Source organism: Acinonyx jubatus, chromosome B2 (genome assembly GCF_027475565.1).
Source record: "Acinonyx jubatus isolate Ajub_Pintada_27869175 chromosome B2, VMU_Ajub_asm_v1.0, whole genome shotgun sequence".
Classification (NCBI taxonomy): Eukaryota; Metazoa; Chordata; class Mammalia; order Carnivora; family Felidae; genus Acinonyx; species Acinonyx jubatus.
The window spans coordinates 87,437,305-87,456,549 of record NC_069385.1 but is presented as its reverse complement, the minus strand read 5'-3'; the positions used below and the strand labels follow the sequence as shown (position 1 = coordinate 87,456,549).

The following is a 19,245-nucleotide window of genomic DNA, read 5'->3' as shown; positions in this document are numbered from 1 at the left end:
ATAGCTACAGGTGATAGCATTTGGCATTGTTTACTGACTACAAAATGTCAGAGCAGTGATAGACGGATCCCTGAGCCAGGAAAAGTAAGATATCTAGATATACTGTGCATTCTGTGACTTCAGAATTATTTCTTTTTTCCATTATTGTTCTCCATTCATCCAGTGTATTAAATCAAGAATGAAGAAAGATATTTTTTTCTATTTACCACACAGTCAGGATGTCGATCTAACTCTCTTTCTGTTTACACTGTGGGTATCTTCAGCTATAGAACTGATTCCCTCCGGTGAAATCTATTGTGATATTCCTGGGAGCTGTCATTTCTGAGTCTGATCAACTAAATACCCACTAAAACACCCAAGAGTCCAGAAGATTCATGAATATATTCATCTGATACTCTATGTCTCGTATAGTTTCATTTAATATCTTTATAAATCCAAGTAAAAAAAAAATTATCAATTAGAGAACTAAAACATACTTTGAAACAGGAAAGAGACTACATTGTAGCTTCAGCCTGTGAGTGATAGGAAAAGAATATGTCCTTCATTTGTTTTCTCCCACAACTAGATTACTTGATAGAGACATAAAAATGTTTTTTTTTTAATTTAATTCTTGATTTTTTGGGCAAGCTTTATAAAGGCCAAATCAATGCTAAATCAAAGGTATTTACAATATCCACAAATTTAATCCAAAGTGGATACTTAAAAGCTCATATAGATTTAAATGATGTTCTCCCAGATGGTGAATTAATGTAATTTTAGCAGGAAGCAAAGTTGCACAAATATGCAGTATTCAGGACTCATGCTGATTTAATGTATCTGTACTCACCACAACACAGATGTTGCTTATCATTTTAGTACCAGTTGTCTCTCTTTCTTTCTATACTACAAACTGAAGAATGAGATTTGGGAGTTCAGTAAATTATGATTTATCTTGTGACTAATGACTTGTTAGAAATGTCAGCTTTCTGTGAATTGCATACAGAAATCACATTGGTTGTATTCTTCCTACAGGGTTTGAAAGGTGACTTGGGTCCTCGGGGCCCCCCTGGCCCAAAAGGAGAAAAGGTATCGTATCCACCCAGAAAAATGTCAGTTTTTCTTAAGAAAATTCTGAGAACACATGCAGTGACTTTTCATTGAAAAAGTTAATTTTGCTAAAATTAACCAAAGGCTGTATGTTAAAAGCATCTGAAGAAAAGCCTTTTGGTTCATTTAATTAGTTTGAAGAAACTAAAAGCACAACTGCTAGTTGACATTAATTTGTGTTTATAAGATTTCACTTTCTCTCCCTCACTTAACAGTATTAGCTATTCCATTGCCAAATTAGCAACTGTGTCTTGTATCGGGGAATTTTGCCAGTAGCACTGAACTGCTACCATAATGCTGAAGCAGGTGGCCTTTAGCGGGAAGGAGGTTAACTTCCTAATTCATTCTTAGTCTGAATGCTTCATTTCCTGCCACTTTTTCTCACATGCCATTTTATCATGATATATTGGCAGTGACCTTGAAAAGAGATTTAGAAATACTAAAACCAAGAGTCATAGAATAAGGTCATTGCATGACCCCATTTCGATAAGAATTGTATGTGTGGGGCGTTCATACTGTATTTTGTTCTCCATTCTTAGCACATTTGGAAATCCTCGTCTGTCTTCAATATTTACCTCTATGTTAAAGTTGATCTTGCAAATCAGTCCTCAGTGAGTGATTTAAGCTATGTCGATGTTCCTTAACAAGTATTGGCTACTTTTATTCAATTGTTCCAAAAAGTAATGATTACTCAACGCTAAGTCTTTACTTTTGAGGTGACTATGTCAGATGAGAAAAGAAAAATTTATAGAGATACTTTCAACATGAGAACACATCTCAGAGCTTTATACCACACAGTATAAATTCTCTATAATGACCACATAAAGAGCATTATAGCAATGATGCTTGCTCTTAATGGTTAAGAGTTCTTACGAAATAAACCAGGGTCCTGATACAATAAAGCATATAGATGACATATAAATCAGAAAATAGTAAACTTTTATATGAGCCATTTTTTAAAGATTTTGAAAGGGTTCTCAATATATCCACTTGTTAATTTGTATTCACATAAGTCAGCAAAGCAATTTTTGTATTTAAAAATACATAAATATAGGCAAGGCCTCTTAAAATTGATAGCAAGTGCAATGTCAATTTAGCAGAGCTTTGTAAGAGGCAATGGGACTGCTTCTTGCAGCTGGGAGGCATGAAGTGGGGAGATCCATTTATTATTTCTGCTGATCCTCATACTAACTTTGTCAGAAAAATTATCTGTCGTTGTGACACTTCCCAGCTGCTCCACTGGCAAGTAACCATATTTGAAGAGATATTCTTTCTAATTTTGGATTCGTAGACAAAAGAATAGAAAATTAGATTATTTTAGCTTTTCAAAACAAGTTCTGCTGTTATAGAAAGCATGGGGGTGCACAAGGTGATATTTATATCATGAGAGCTAAAAGAACATCATGCATTTTTCACCGTGTGGAGAATTTATCAAGATGAAATTCTATTTTTTCCTTCAAAGTGTGTGTGTGTGTGTATACATATATACATATATATATATATATATATACACACATATATACATATATATATCTATATTGCTTCTATCCATTCAGAAAACTTAAAAATAAAATGTGCAGAAAAGGATCACTGGTAACTGCAACTATTCTTTAACCTATTTTAGGGAGATACAGGACCTCCAGGACCACCAGCCTTAACTGTAAGTATTCTCCAAATCAGAATTCAAAATTGAAATGCCCTGTTCATTTTTCACACTACATCATGACTAAACCAGAATTTAAACCATAGGATATTTTGAGAACTGAAAGTTACCCTAGAATAGATCTAGTTAAACCTCCAGATTTTAAAGATGAGGCATCTGCCCACATCAGTGAAGTACATAACCTGAGGTCATACTGGGAGTTACTAGAAAAGTCTGGAGGCAGTACCAATTCTGAGCAATTTTCTCTACCCTCCATATGGTTCATAATCATGCCCCTTGAACGTTTGATTATACGTTCTTAACATGATATTTAACGTTAATGGAAGCAGAGACTGTTCTACCTACTCTAAAAACCGTAAAGAACAAAATAAACTATAATCGCCCAGTGGGTAAAAACAGCTACCTATTTAAAATGATTGTTACATTCCCCAAAACCTGTCCAAGACCAGTTTTTTTCCTATATGATTTGCTTCTAAGATTCACAAATGATAAAATGGCAGTATTTCAGTAGCAGATTTATGAGAAAAGTTCCTAATATGCACATAATGAGATTGTTCTCAGTTAAATGGTTCATCATTTATTAAGCATTTAATCATAAATATATAATGACTTTATATTTAGGTATAATTTACTGTTATGGATTTTCTTCATAGGCCATTAAGGACTCTCATTTAACTTAAAGATTTGGTCTAACAGTGACTCTAAGCCTAATAGAAAAGAGGAAACTTTCTTAAATAAGATCATTTGTAGCCTGAGGTCTCTTGGATTTTATGTTGATACTACCTAATGACATAAATTGAGAATTTAAATCATCAGTTTTCAGACATGTTCTGATTGTAGAAGGTCAGGCTTAAAAGAAATCTTCTAGTATCTGTGTTGAGCTCTTCCTAACAAGGCAGAACAGTAATCTCAAAGACTGTGTGGCTTTGATAACATTTACATTTATCTTTGTACTTGAAAATGTCATACATATTCTGAACAATATGTTAATAATATCTTACACAAATAATTTTTGCAATGCTTACTTAAAGGACAGATATTTCTTCATAAATGAGAAATCTAAGGAATCAAACAGATAATTTAGGAATAACCAAATTCAATTTGCCATGAAATTCTGTGCTTGAAGATTTCATTTTCAGATGGAAATAAAAACTATACATTTGAGGGGTGGTTTTAACTGAATATTATTCAGCTTTTTTATACTTTGTGGAATTTATTTTTAAAATTATTTGGCAGTGATTTACAGTTAAGACTGCTCATGTTACTTAAGTCACATGCTTTCTTTTGTTCAACTAAGTTATATGCTCACCCACTCTATTTAGTTATCTGATTTCCTAGTCATTCCCAACTTGTGTTTGAAGAGCAAAGTGTAATCTATGTTTATCATTTCACCTGAAAATGCAGTTTTGGCCCCTGGCCCAGAAAATTGTATTGGAATATATCTATTTCATGGATTTTTAATGACAGCTAATGTCTTCCCACCAAGTAGTACCCTATAGATCCCAGCAGTATTTAGCTGGCAGGCACTAAGGGAGTACAAACTAATTTTTACAGTTACATAAAGACATGACAAGGCAAAACCACTGTGAAATGAACTGTTTATTTCATAAAGTTAAATATTGGTATTACTAGTTATATGCTTGTCATTACTTTATTAACATAATCTACTGTTAAAAAACAGGCAGCAGACATGAATAAACATTTTTCCAAAGAAGATATACAGTTGGCCAACAGACATATCACTCATCTTCAGGGAAATACAAATCAAAACTATGATGAGATATCATCTGACAGTAGTCAGAATGGCTAAAATCAACAACACAGAAAACAACAAGTGTTGACAAGGATGCAGAGAAAGGGGAACCTGCTTACACTGTTGGTGGGAATGCAAACTGGTGCTGCCACTCTGGAAAACAGCGTAGAAGTTACTCAAAAAGTTAAAAATAGAACTTCCCTATGATCCAACAATTGCACTACTAGGTATTTACCCAAAGGATACAAAATACTGATTTGAAGGGATACATGCACCCTGATGTTTATAGCAGCGTTATCAACAATAGGCAAATTATGAGAAGAGACTAAATGTCCATCAATTGATGAATGAAAAAATAAGTTGTTGTATGTGTATATATATATATATATATATATATATATATATATATACACACACACACATACACATATACATATATGTACATGTATATACATACATATATACATATATATATATAATTATATACAATGGAATATTACTCAGCCCCCCAAAAATATGGAATGTTGCCATTTGAGCAGCATATATGGAGCTAAAGAGTATTATGCTAAGCGAAATAAGTCAGTGAAAGATAAATACCATATGATTTAATTCATATGTGAAATTTAAGAGACTAAACAGAGGAACATAGGAGAAAAAAGTTGAGGCAAACCAAGAAACAGACTCTTAACTATGGAGAACAAACTGAAGGTTACCAGAAGGGACCCTCCCAGAAGGGAGGTGGATGGGGAGATTGGGCTAAATGGGTGATGGGGTTAAGGAGGGCACTTGTATGAGCAGCAGATATATGTAAGTGATGAATCACTAAATTCTACACCTTAAATTAATATTACACTGTTAACTAACTGGAATTTAAATAAAAACTGGAAAGAAAATGAATACATACATACATACATACGTATCTTAAAAATTAAAAAAACACATAATCAAATGTTAACTATGAAATAGGAATGAACTGAAATGTATACCACCTTACCATGTACTAAATATTTAATTGACCTTATAATGCAGATTAATACATTTTAATGAAATGATTTGTAACAGTTTTCAAGAAAGCTAAACTTGGAAGCTATACTGCCTCCATTGTATTTACATTAAACGAAACATTGTTATATAGCAGTTAATAAACTGAGAATTCATCCATAGTGATTCTCAAAGCTAGTTGTACACTAAATCCACTATAGAGCTTTAAAACATACCAATCTGTGGCTCCACCCCCAGAAATTACAATTCAGTAGATCTGGTGTGGACCAGTATACTTAAACCTCCCTGAGTAGTTCTAAATATAGAGCTGGAATCCAAAGCTGTTGTATATGAGCACTATAATGGAACAAGCTTTCTTCTGTTCAAAAGCTTTAGACTTTTGAGAAGTCTGGCTTTCACCTGAAACCCAACTTAATGTGTAGTAATAAAAAAATGTTCCTTTCCATTAGGGAGGCATACTAGTAAAACTAAATTAAGATTGAAGCCTTCTTGGTTAAGTGGAGGAGATTAAGGCCAGGAAGGCACCTTTAATTATAGCCTTAACCCAGCCATTCAAGGACTCCAGAGAGCTCAGGTGCCTTAATGCTTCTCAGAATTTAATGCGCACAGAAACATTCAGGGGTCTTGTTCAAATGCATAGTTTATTTCATAAGTCTGAGGTGGGGGTGGGATTCTACATTTCTTTTTTTGTTTTGTCTTGTTTCTAAATGTTTATTTTATTGCAAGAGAGAGATCAAGAAAGAGCAAGAGAGAACAAGCAGGGGAGGGGCAGTGAGAGAGAGAAAGAAAGAGAGAGAGACAGGCTGTCAGTGCAGAGCCCAATTGGGGCCCAATCTCACAAACCATGAGATCATGACCTGAGCCAAAATCAAGAGTTGGACGCTTAACTGACTGAAGCACCAGGCACCCCAAGATTCTCCATCTCTAACTGGAGGATGCAGATGCTACTTGTTCTCAGACCACACTTTGAGTCACAGGGCTTAGCACTTGAGCCCCAGCTCTACTGCAGACTTGCTGCCTCATTCCGTAGATTAGTGACTCCCTAGCCATACTGCATGTTAGATGTACCTATATCACCTGATATAGAGGCGTTTACCTTCAAATTTTTCCTGCTTTTCCTGAGCTTCTTTGATCTTTAAATTTATGTATTTCACGTAATTTGGGAAATTGTCCATTGTTTCATCAAATTTGTTTTCTGCCTCATTATCTCTCTCTTCTCCTTGTGAGACTCCAGTTACATACAATTACATAAAATATTTTCCCACACATTCCTTTGTTTTCCACATAATTTTCTCCTCTTTTGAATGGATCATTTCTAGTGAACTCTTTTCAAACTTACTCATTATTGGTCATCTCCATTCTGTTGTTAAGACCATCCTTTGAATTTTTCATTTCAGATACTATATTTTTAAGTTAGTGAATTTCCGTTTGCTTTTTAAAAAAATAATATCTACAAAAGGCCACATTTCATTCTTTCTCATTGCCAAGTAGTATTCCATTGTATATATAAACCACAATTTCTTTATCCATTCATCAGTTGATGGACATTTAGGCTCTTTCCATGATTTGGCTATTGTTGAAAGTCCTGCTATAAACATTGGGGTACAAGTGCTCCTATGCATCAGCACTCTGTATCCCTGTATCCCTTGGGTAAATTCCTAGAACTGGAGAGTGTTATGCTAAGTGAAATAAGCCATACAGAGAAAGACAGATACCATATGTTTTCACTGTTATGTGGATCCTGAGAAACTTAACAGAAGAACATGGGGGAGGGGAAGGGAAAAAAAAGTTAGAGAGGGAGGGAGCCAAACCATAAGAGACTCTTAAAAACTGAGGATAAACTGAGGATTGATGGGGGGTGGGAGGGAGGGGAAAGTGGGTGATGGGCATTGAGGATGGCACCTGTTGGGATGAGCACTGGGTGTTGTATGGAAAGCAATTTGACAGTAAATTTCATATTAAAAAAATAAATAAATAAAAAATAATATCTATTTCTCTTCTGACATTTTCTATCTTTTCATTCCCTGGGAGCCATATTTTCTTTCACGTCCTTGAGAATAGTTTTGATAGATGTTTTAAACATCTTTGTCTTAAAATTCCATCATCTGAGTAATGTCAAGTTGGTCTCTGTTTACTGTCTATTCTCTTTAGAATAGGTAATGTTTTTTTTTTTATTTTTCAATGTTTATTCATTTTTCTTTTGAGAGACAGAGAGAGCAGGGGAGGGGCAGAGAGAGAGAGGGAGAAGCACCAGAGACAGAGACACACAGTATCCAAAGCAGGCTCCAGGCTCCAAGCCATCAGCACAGAGCTTTATGCGTGGTTCTAACTCACAGACCATGAGATAATGACCTGAGCTGAAGTTGGCTACTTAACCAACTGAGCCACACACGTGCCCCTAGAATGGGTAATGTTTTAATGCTAACTTCTATGTCAAAAAATTTTGGACTGCATTTTAAGCACGTGAATGGTACTGAAACTCTGAACTCCTGCTTCTCTGAAGAGCATTAATATGGGTTTTTTTTTTTTGATGGGGGGTTGTTTGTTTTTTGTTTATTTATTTTGAGAGAGAGAGAGGAGCACAAGCAAGGGAGGGGCAGAGAGAGAGGGCGAGAGAGAAAATCCTAAGCAGGCTCTGCACTGTCAGTGTGCAGCCTGATGAGGGACTCAAACCAACGAACTGTGAGATCATGACCTGAGCTGAAATCAAGGGTTGGATGCTTAACTGACTGAGCCACCAAGGCACCCCAAACATTAATGTGTTTTCAAAGCAAGGAGTTAAATTAGCTGGACAGACGTTGTAAACTCTCTTCCCTGTAGTTGACAACAGCAGAAATCCTGGTTTTATTCTTTTAGCCTAACCTGAGCTGCTTGGCGTGTGTACTGCGTGTGTATGGTTAGGGGTCAGCTAGAGGTTTGGGCAGACTTTATACACAGAATTTGGGACTGCCTTTCTCTACAGAATTTTGGAAACCACACATTTCTTTACTTTCCAGTATGTACATCTGCTCAAAATTCTGCCCTCTAACTTTCAATCCATCAAGAATGCAGGCTCTCCATTTAGCTACCCTGTGACCCAGACTGTGGCTTGCCTCCAAATGAAACATTTTGGAAACAGGAAACCGATCACATGCTGTTTTGTTTTTCTGCATGTTGACTCCTCTCCAGTACCTACCTGCTTTGGGGTTTTTTTTTGTTGTTTTTTTAAGTTTACTTATTTATTTTGAGAGAGAGAGAGAAAGCACATACACAACACACACACACACACGCACACACACACACACACACACGCACACTCACACGTGCACATTCGGGGGAGGGCAGAGAGAGAGAGAAGGAATCCCAAACAGGGTCTGTGCTGCCAGCATGGAGCCTGATGCTGGGCTCAATCTCACAAACTGTGAGATCATGACCTGAGCCAAAACCAAGAGTCAGATACTTAACTGACTGAGCCATGCGGGTGCACCCCTACCTGCTTCTGTTGATTTTCCAGTGTCTTCAGGTAGTTATGGGTTTTTTGGTAATGTTTATTTATTTTTGAGGGAGGGAGAGAGGGGAGTGAGGGGCAGAGAGAGAGGGAGACACAGAATCTGAAGCAGGCTCCAGGCTCTGAGCTGTCAGCACAGAGCCCGATGCAGGCGGGAACTCACAAATGGATGCTTAACCGACTGAGCCACCCAGGTGCCCCTTCAGGTAGTTGCTTTTATATTGGAGTTTATAGTTGTTATCTGTAAGTATGTTAATTCAGTAGGAACTACTAGGCCTTCCTGAAAGTCAATGATATATTTTTTTTTTTATCAAAGTTGAATTACTTCTAATTTACTTAGAAATTTTATAACTGCAAATATAAGTGAATTAGCCTTACAAATTATTTACTCTACTGGCCTCACCTTCAATATATATCTGAATCGGACTGATTCTCACATTTCTACTATTACTACCTGGTTCTAGATACCATCATCCCTGGATTATTTCAGGACCAGTTAATGGTCTCCCCACTTCTTCCCTTGATCTCCTTGAGTTTTACAAAAAAACAGAGGCCAAGAAGTTTCCTTGACATGCTTCTGTTCAAAATCTCCAATGTTTCTCCATCTGATTCAGAGTAAGAGCCAAACTCTATACAATGGCCTACAAAGTCTTACAAACTGCAACTCTCTTTGCATTTCTGACTTCATTTTCTTATTCTTCTCATCTTGCTGACTTGGTTCCACAACAATGGCCTTCTTACAGTTCTTCAGGCATGTCTGGTACACTCCCACATGAGAAGGTTTGTTGCTGTTTACTCTGCCTGCTCCAACCATGTGCATAGCTACTTCCTTTAAGTTTTCTCAATGAGAGCTACTCTATTTAAAATTACACATACCCACATGGAATTTCTAATCTGCATTAGCACTTCACTTTCATCATTTTCTCCATGGCACTTATCACTCTCTAACATATCATTTAAAATGCCTACTTACTAGATGATTTGTTGTCAACATGCCTGTATCTTTGACTTTGAATCCCATGAGAGGCAAAGGTTCTTTGTGAGTTTTGTTCATTGTTGAATTCTAAGCATACAGAATAGAGTTTGGCACATAGTATGCCCTGAGGAAAAAATGATGTTTAATGAATATTGTCTTTGTAAGTATTTTAATCTTTGCTTTTTAGCCTCATTAATTCCACTTATTAACCTTATTTCTCTTAGATAGTTTGTATAAAATAAGGATCAGCTCTTATGATTTTGATGAAAATCATTTGGATGGATGTTTTCTTTCTCACAAAATTTTTGCTCTGCTTATTCCGTTTTTATTACTTTAAGGTCATTTGTTTATTGAAGTTTTCTTAAGTCAGTTTTCTATAAAATTGCTTAATATTTATTTTTTGAAAAAAGCAGAGTGCTAGCCAAATAGAATAAATCTGTGGTCCCTATTACTTGATTATACACAAAAGTATAAATTGAAATAAAAGTCTTTAATTCACAGTTTTAGGTTTTACCTTATCCTGCCTGATTTATTATTCATTTGTCAGCACTTAAAATTCCTGGAATATAAAATTTGGCATCTAATCCATAAAAATATTAAATATATTGCTATAATTTTGGACTTGTGCTTTCAGTAGCACAAATGAAGCCAAATAAAACCAAATTGTGCCATGATTCCAGCTGAAATTCTCTGAGCAACTACTTATTAACAAAAAAAGAATAATTCCTTTATAAATATATTTTACATATATATATATTCAGATTCTAGTTTTTAAAATGTTTTCAAATCACATTTTCGAAACTTATTTAGTTGCACCCATACCTGGAATGAATGTCACAATGACACTTAACAAGTGACTTACTGGACATCACCATCATAGTATAATAGGGCTTTTCCACCATATTCCTCCTAAAGGACATCAATTTAGACAATCACCCATGCATAGGATAGCCATGTAGAAGTCCAGGAAGGAGTCTAGTGGAGAAGTTCCAGCATACCCCTAAAGCAAAGAAATTGAAAAGGATAAAAGGAACAGTTTCAATTTACACTCGTCACTCCTCCCAAGGCTTTTTTAGCTCATGCCAAGAGAGACTTTCTCAGCCCATGATTTCTCCTGCTGGGGAAGATGAGAACATGTGAGTGAGAATTCACCTGCCCTAGCTATGCAGGATGCTACCCAAAAAACCTACTTCCTTCCTGCCTCAGCCAGAATACTGAGGTGTCTTGTGTGTTGCAGTGGGTGTTGGGAGAACAGCAGAAAGGGCTCTCGGGGGGCACCAAATGCATGTGAATCCTACAGAGTGTGTGCCCCCAGACTCCACTAGGAAATTCACCCACAAGCTGCAGGGCATTCTTCACTTTTGATTTTCTCTCCAATGGCCCAAGGCTTCCTGTGCCTCACCTCCACACACATCTACCTCATGGCCAGCTCTATGTGTATGCTCCCTGTGGCAGCAAGAATGAGCCTTTGCAGAGGACTAGTCAGCACCTGAAGAAGCTGGTTCCACTCTGTGGGATTGATAGAAACACACAAAATTGGGCATTCATCACTGCCCTAAAAAAAGCACCATAGTCAGCATAATCCTGACTGTGTAGTATTGAGAGAAGGCATAAAACCTTAAGAATTTCTCCAGAAGAAGAAAGAAGAAGCATGGAGTGGGCATATCTGAGTAAAAGGTCTGACAAAGCCTTAGAATCCCTAACAGGGTTGATGGAAGGTATTTCTCTCAGTTATGAACTGAGAGAAAGAGTAAAGACTGAAAGAGGTAACTGCTTTTTCAGATATGAAGACAGCAACACAAGACTTCAAGGAACACTAAAAATCAAGGAAACATGACACCAACAAAGAACACAATAATTTTGCAATAACAGACCCCAAAGAAATAGAAATCTGCGATTTGCCTGATGAAGAATTCAAAATAGTTATTTTAAGGAAGCTCAGTGAGCTATAAGAAAGACAGTTCAATGAAATCAGGAGAATAATACATCAATAAAATGAGAAGTTTCACAGAGAGAAATCATAAAAAAGAATCAGACAAATTCTGGAGCTGAAAAATGCAATAAATGCAGTAGAGAGCATAAACAGACTGGATCAAGTAGAAGAAAGAATCTGTCAAGTAGAAGACAGGTTCAGTCAGAGCAGAACTGAAGAATGAGAGAGTAAAGAAAGCCTACATGAACTATGGGATATCATTAATAGAAACAACCTGTACATTATTGGGTTACCAAAAAGAGAAGAGAGGAGAGACAGTTAGAAAACTTATTTAAAGAAATAATGCCTGAGAAATTCCCAAAGCTGGGAGGATACCTGGATGCCTGAGTTCATGAAGCTCATGGGATGAAGCACATAGATTCACAATTGCCAGGACATGGAAACAACCTAAGTGACCTTCAACAGATGAATGGATAAAGAGTATGCAGTGTGTGTGTGTGTGTGTGTGTGTGTGTGTGTGTGTGTGTGTGTAATTATTCAGCCATAAAAAGAAGGAAATCCTGCCCTTAGCAATAACATAGATGGACTTTCAAATTTCTTTGATCAAAATACAGTTTATCTAAGGTCATAGTGCAAATTTGTGTTAAGGTAAGTTCTCATAAATTATTCTGAAACCATGAATCTGAAACCATGAAACATCAGAGTCTGTTTTATGGGTTGCCTCTGTCTTTTTCCCCCTATGTTCATCTATTTTGTTTCTTAAATTCCATGTATGAGTGACATATGATATTTGTCTTTTTTTGGACTGATATATTTCATTTAGCATAATACACTCTAGCTTCATCCTAGTCATTGCAAATGGCAAAATCTCATTCTTTTTGATGGTTGAGTAATGTGTGTGTGTATATGTATGTGTATATGTATATGTATATGTATATGTATATGTATATGTATATGTATATGTAAATGTATATGTGTATGTATATACATGCCACATCTTCTTCATCCATTCATCAGTTGGTGGACATTTGGGCTTTCTCCAGAATTTGGCTATTTTTGATAATGCTGCTATAAACATCAGGGTGCATGTATCCCTTCATCTCAGTATTTTTGTATCCTTTGGGTAAATACCTAGTAGTGTAATTGCTGGATCGTAGAGAGGATCTATTTTTAACTTTTTGAGGACCCTCCATACTGTTTTACAGAGAAGCTGCACCAGTTTGCATTCCAACCAACAGTGTAAGAGGATTCTTTCTCTGGATCCTTGCCAACACCACTTTACATTTAAATATTAAATATAAATCCTTACATTTAAATGTGCAAGTATAAGTGCAAATTATTAAGTTCTTTGTCATTTGTTATCAATAACTTTATATGTAACTTCTTTATATATAACTTTGTGTCTTTATATATAACTTCTTAAAATTGTTACATATGTTCTGTAGTCTTACTGTTACTCACTATTAACAGATATTCCTCAACTAAAAAAATATACTGCTGTTTTTACACTAAAGTTTTGCCAAAATCTGTAACTGAAGCTTCAGAAGCAAGGCAGAGACTAATATGGAAATAAGGCAGTTGGCTAATACCTCTGTCTGCTTCCCTCTTTTGGCCTTTGCGTGTCATTTCAGAAGAGACAGGTGAAGGAGGGCAGAACAGTGCTATTTCATGGAATATATCCACTAATTTTAGTTCCCAGGAAAATGACTATGTTACTCTGGCCCTGGCCCTTTGGGGAGTTATTAAATACTCATCCAGATGGCACCAAATGTTTACACAGAAGCCAAAGGTGAAGTCAGTCAATAGCAGAAGTGTCTTTGATATGCTTACTAAATGATATTTTAAATGTCAATCCCTTGTTACCTGAATAAATCTACCATAAGTGAAAATTAGGCACAGAGAAGGAGCACAGATTTCACCCTTCCCAAACTACCTTAAATATGAAACTACCTTAAATATCAGGCACCCGAGAGAAAATCTCAGCTGGTCATTTATAAATCAAATGACATACAAATTAACAGATGACCTCAATAAACAAGAGATCATATAGTATTCACATAAGGGAAGCCTTGAAATAGTTTCTTTCCCCAAAATTAATGTGTTGAAGATCTAAGAATGATCAGTTCAGTAGATGATGAGGTCCATTCTCACCCTTTCTTCCTCCTTTGATCTACCCACTTACTTGAATGCTAACCATGTGTCAGATACTATGCTGGCTACTGGGAACACAGAAACAACACCTGTTGTTGCCTTCTCAGAACCTATTTGGTTTATGAAAAAGCAAGCAGTTGTTTAAAACTGATCATTTTCAAACTCATCATTTGCAGTTAGCATATAAACAGTCTACAAGTATTTGTACAACTGTAGTTATGTTGGTATTACATAAAATATTTAGTTATTTAAGAGAAAATCATTTTTGCTAGAATTCTTATGCTGTAATTTAAGCAGTTATTTAATTTAAATACATTTAAATCACAGACTCAACTACTAAATAATGTTTTCTTACTAAGATTCCTGAGGAACTATAACCATCTCTTTTTAGGTGAATGAAATAGAAAAAGTTCTTATTAAATATCCATAGAACATAGTTTCTTTCAGTTCTGGATTGAATAAATATATGCTGTATAGTGTATATGTATTATACACTTTTATATATACATATAAATATATGTACTATAGCATAGTAATTAATAGGCAATTCAATTTAAGATTATTTAAAATTCCTTACATATCAAAATCTGAATTATTTATATGGTCTTTCTATGAATTGCCTGAATTTAAATTTTGTCTTAAAAAGTTGCATAATTCATATTTAATTAACTGTTAACTTTCTGAAACTGATGATCCAGCTCAATCTTGAGATTCTTGGGGAGGTAGTGAGCCAGAAGAAAGAAGGCAATTCAAATATTTTTAAAAAATCAATCTTTTTTTTTTTAATTTGTGGACAAAAGACTTGTATGAAAGAATCATTGGATTAAAATAGAAGGTGTTTCTATACTACAAAACTATGATTATTGACTGTGCAGAAATATAGGGGAGTTGATGCTTAAGGCCTTAGAAAGATTTATGTTCAGCCTCAGAGAAGATTTATGTTTTGGGAAAATGTATCATCAGCTCATTTGACAGAAGGTGATTTATATATCTTTCATTAGATAAATGATTTGAGAATAGCTCCTTCTACCCTTCTGTTTATAGTTTGCTTCTGTTTCAAAAGACATTTCAAATTGTTTTCATCACAATTCTAAATTATGTATTTTAAAGCTCAATAATAAAACTTTCTTCCTAAAAGTGCTATACATTGGCAGTTTAGGAATTTTATGAAGAAGCTATTTTTTCATGTTGAGATAGTCAGCAGTCTAGAAAAATAAATTTAAATGTATCTCAAATGCTATTAGAAAATTATAAAATGGATAAGCCCTTTGAAACATTACATGGAGAAGAATGTGTATTTAAGTCAAATATATGCAGGAATTGGCTAAATTCAGCTCCACTCTAAGTATATAAAAATTTTTTTGGTAAAAATTTATATTCATCTATAAAATGGAATTTAAAAGTGATTGCTCTCTAAAAGAATTAGAATTATTTTTATTCCACTTAACTATTCTACTGGTTTTAACAAACCAAAAATTCACACATTATGGCTTAGGAGTTATAGAGTCCCTTCATCCAGGGTTTGAACCTGACCGTGTTACTTGACTTTTCTGTGCCCTAGTTTCAGCATCTATAAAATGGAATGGTAATACTTCTTACTTCATAGCACTGAAGTGATGATTAAATTAACTAGCATATGTAAAATTTTTTGAATAATGACTGACTTCTAGTAAGTACTATTTAACTTTTAGCTAGTGTTCTCATTGTTATTATGCTAATATTCAGTGGCAAAATATCAATACATATACATATACATATAAATATGAATTAATGTCAATAGGAATGAGGCCTTTATAAAGTAATTTCTTGGAAATGTTCAAAGAGAATTTTTGTATAACTATGGTGTCTTTAAGGGCAGAGTTCTTTCTTCTTAAGAGAATTATTAACAATAAGCAGAATTGAAATATTTTCTTTTTTACTTCTAGTATAATCTCTATGATGATAGCAACATTTTCTATCTTATGCATGCCCAGAGACTGAAAGTGCAGAGTAGGTACTCAATAAAAATTTCTTCTTCTTAGGAAGAAGAAATAGATATTTTTCACTGACAAACATATTGTCAAAATACAATATCACCAAATCCTACAGTTAAAATACCTATAGGAAAATATAAATTCACTCACTTGAACATTATAGGAGGCAGATGACCTCCTTCCAACTAAAAGTAATTAATTTAGGGCAGATAGTCCCCTTATCTTGTATTATTTTTCAACAATGGCAATCCTGATGTCACTTACTGTCCCTGATTTATTTTTGTCAGTTTGAGAGACATGTTTATGGGCAATTTGAATTATCTCCCTAATTGAAGAATCTTACCTTCTGTTTAATATACTGCAGACATGAATAGAAGCTTTATATGTTTTAATTCATTATTAAAGTTTCTTTTGATAAATAAGTAAACACTGGGTGAAAGGCCAAGTGACTCAAGTCTATCCTGAAATGTGCAACTTTTTATTTATTTTATTTCGGGCATGTCACTGACTAATATAGTAGTCAGTATAGACTGACTAATAGTCAAAACGGAAGGTTTTAACAATTATTTCAAATTCTGAAATTCTGTTATTTCACCTTTTAAATTTCCTAAGGCATTCTACTTCATTTAGCTGCATATAATCTAATATCTATCTCTTTAATAGCATGTTTAAAAATCCTGTCTTTTATCATATTATTTTAGGGGCGCCTGGGTGGCTCAGTCGGTTAAGTGTCTGACTTCGGCTCAGGTCATGATCTCACGGTCCGTGAGTTCGAGCCCCGCGTTGGGCTCTGTGCTGACAGCTCAGAGCCTGGAGCCTGCTTCAGATTCTGTGTCTCCCTCTCTCTCTGACCCTCCCCCATTCATGCTCTGTCTCTGTCTCAAAAATAAATAAACATTAAAAAATTATTTTAAAAGGATAGAGATTAAATGTAAAAAGTAGTTAAGTTAGACATATCTGCAATATAAAGAAAGGGTTTGACTTCCACAGTGTCAAGAACTGTGGAAGGTATGAAATTATACCCTACTTGTAATAGTTTAGCCTGCCACAGTTTAATGGATCCTAGCAGAAACTTGAGATACTGAGTCAAAGACAAAGGTATTGTTATTCATGGCAGCAGGCAGCATGAGCTTCATGCCCTTGCCACCAAACCTCAGGAATAATCCAGGTGCTGCACATACAATGGATTTGTGTCACAACCGAGAAACTCCAAGTTTAGGGAACCCAAATCTTTTTTAATAGACTACAAAAAAAAAAACAACAAAAAAAAAAACAAGTGCTTTGTCCAAGAGGAAGACATTATCCTTAAAATTCTGAACAGTAAGCAAATATTCCCTTTGCTTTTCTGTATAAGCATCTTTAAAAAGATAATACAGAAGTACAAAAGAGCAATTAGTACCTCCCTCACAAGACATGCAGAAACATGAAAGACCCATGGAAAGACCCATTGTCTCCCAACAATACCCATTCTTCTTTTCTATACTGTCTTGGCTCCTGGCAAATTTTCCTTTGAATATGCCACTTCATCCACCACTCTTAATAACCTTACCAAAAGAGGCTGACACCAGAACTGTTCAATTTGTCTCATGTACCATTCAATGAGGGCTATTATTAATAGGTAGGGCTCTAAGCATGTAGATGAGGCCAACCTAGAGCATTGATTTCAACCATGAACCTGTAGATCCCAGACCCAACCAGCTGAACAATCCCATAAATCATCCAAATCTGCCTTAGAAAACCAGATGATTTGCTTCTTAAGTTTCTGAACTGATCTTTCCCCTTGACCTGAAGCATTAATCCAGTATATCAATAAGGAAATATACATTTTTAACAAAACTTACAGAAACCCATTTTTTATTTTATTTTATTTTATTTTATTTTTTATTTTTTTTCAATATATGAAGTTTATTGTCAAATTGGTTTCCATACAACACCCAGTGCTCATCCCAAAAGGTGCCCTCCTTGATACCCATCACCCACCCTCCCCTCCCTCCCACCCCCCCATCAACCCTCAGTTTGTTCTCAGTTTTTAAGAGTCTCTTATGCTTTGGCTCTCTTCCACTCTAACCTCTTTTTTTTTTCCTTCCCCTCTGCCATGGGTTTCTGTTAACAAAGTTACAGAAACCCCTTGCTCTATGTTAGTGTGCTACCATAAGTGTGCTGAGTGAGCGGTGTATTCAGTCAATTAGCTAAGAATCTAGCACCATAGCAAGATAACAAGAGCATATTAGGTGGCTGAGTCATGATTAAGTTTGAATTTTCTAGATTCCCTTTTAGCTAGGCTGGTGAGTGAAAAGATGGCTTAGAGCATAGAGCAGTTAGTACCTCACTCGTAAGACAAGCAGAAATGCCAAATATTCATGGAGAATCATCTCCAACAATGTGCATTGCATCCCTTTTTAAACAAATCCAGCAAATCATTGCTCTTTTATTTACCACACTGCTAACAGTACTACTGCTTCATTCAGCCTCTCACCAATTCTAATCCTCAGATGCCTTCGGAGGCATTGCCATTCTTACTTCCCTTCAGTCTATGCTGTTGAGTTTTCATTCCATTTCTTATAGAATGCTATTCTGTTTTACAACCACTTCTGGGTTTCCCAACAAAATATATTCTAAAGTTTAATATCCTCATATATCAAAAATGTCAAGGGTGATCCTGTCAGATCTTATAATTTGATAAGATGACCTGAAATCCCACTCATGGGCTAACATGATGCATATTTAAATAAATCTTATCCTCCAAATATTTCTTTGGAAGTGCACGTAGAACATATTAAAAGCAGAATTGAATTTTGAGGTCAGATATATATGAGTTCAAATCTCAGGTCCCCTACTTACTTGCAATGTTACCTTTAGGAAGTTTGTTTTCTCATCTATAAGAAGGAAAAATTCTTTTTGTAGAGTTGTTAGAATTAAATTCAATTACTTATGTGAAGACTCTAGTGGAATTCCTGACACAAGAGCAAGTACTCAATAAATGTCAGTTCTCCATTCTTTTCCTAATTTGTTGTTGTGTGTGTAGGTCATCAAAAGATTTGTTGAAATGTTGATGAAGTGTTGCCCTAGGGCTTCTACCACTTGGTTCTGTGCAAATGTGAGAGTCTTTTTTATGTTGTTTGCTTTGTTCTTTTGTTCACCATTATTTCCTTGTTTGTTATAGCTTTATATTTGTACATTGGCTCTCAAATTATATTGATTTGTTCACATGATACACTACT

The 19,245-nt window shown here is 35.3% G+C and overlaps 1 protein-coding gene across 1 annotated transcript in view; it reads left to right on the top strand.

Moving 5' to 3' along the window:
- COL19A1 (collagen type XIX alpha 1 chain) overlaps positions 1 to 19,245 on the top strand; it is a 329,235-nt gene that overhangs the window by 149,597 nt on the left and 160,393 nt on the right. The window contains exons 13-14 of the mRNA XM_027057488.2: positions 1,012 to 1,065; positions 2,711 to 2,746. Of these exons, the coding sequence (XP_026913289.1) occupies positions 1,012 to 1,065; positions 2,711 to 2,746 (90 nt within the window). The remainder of the gene's footprint in view (positions 1 to 1,011; positions 1,066 to 2,710; positions 2,747 to 19,245) is intronic.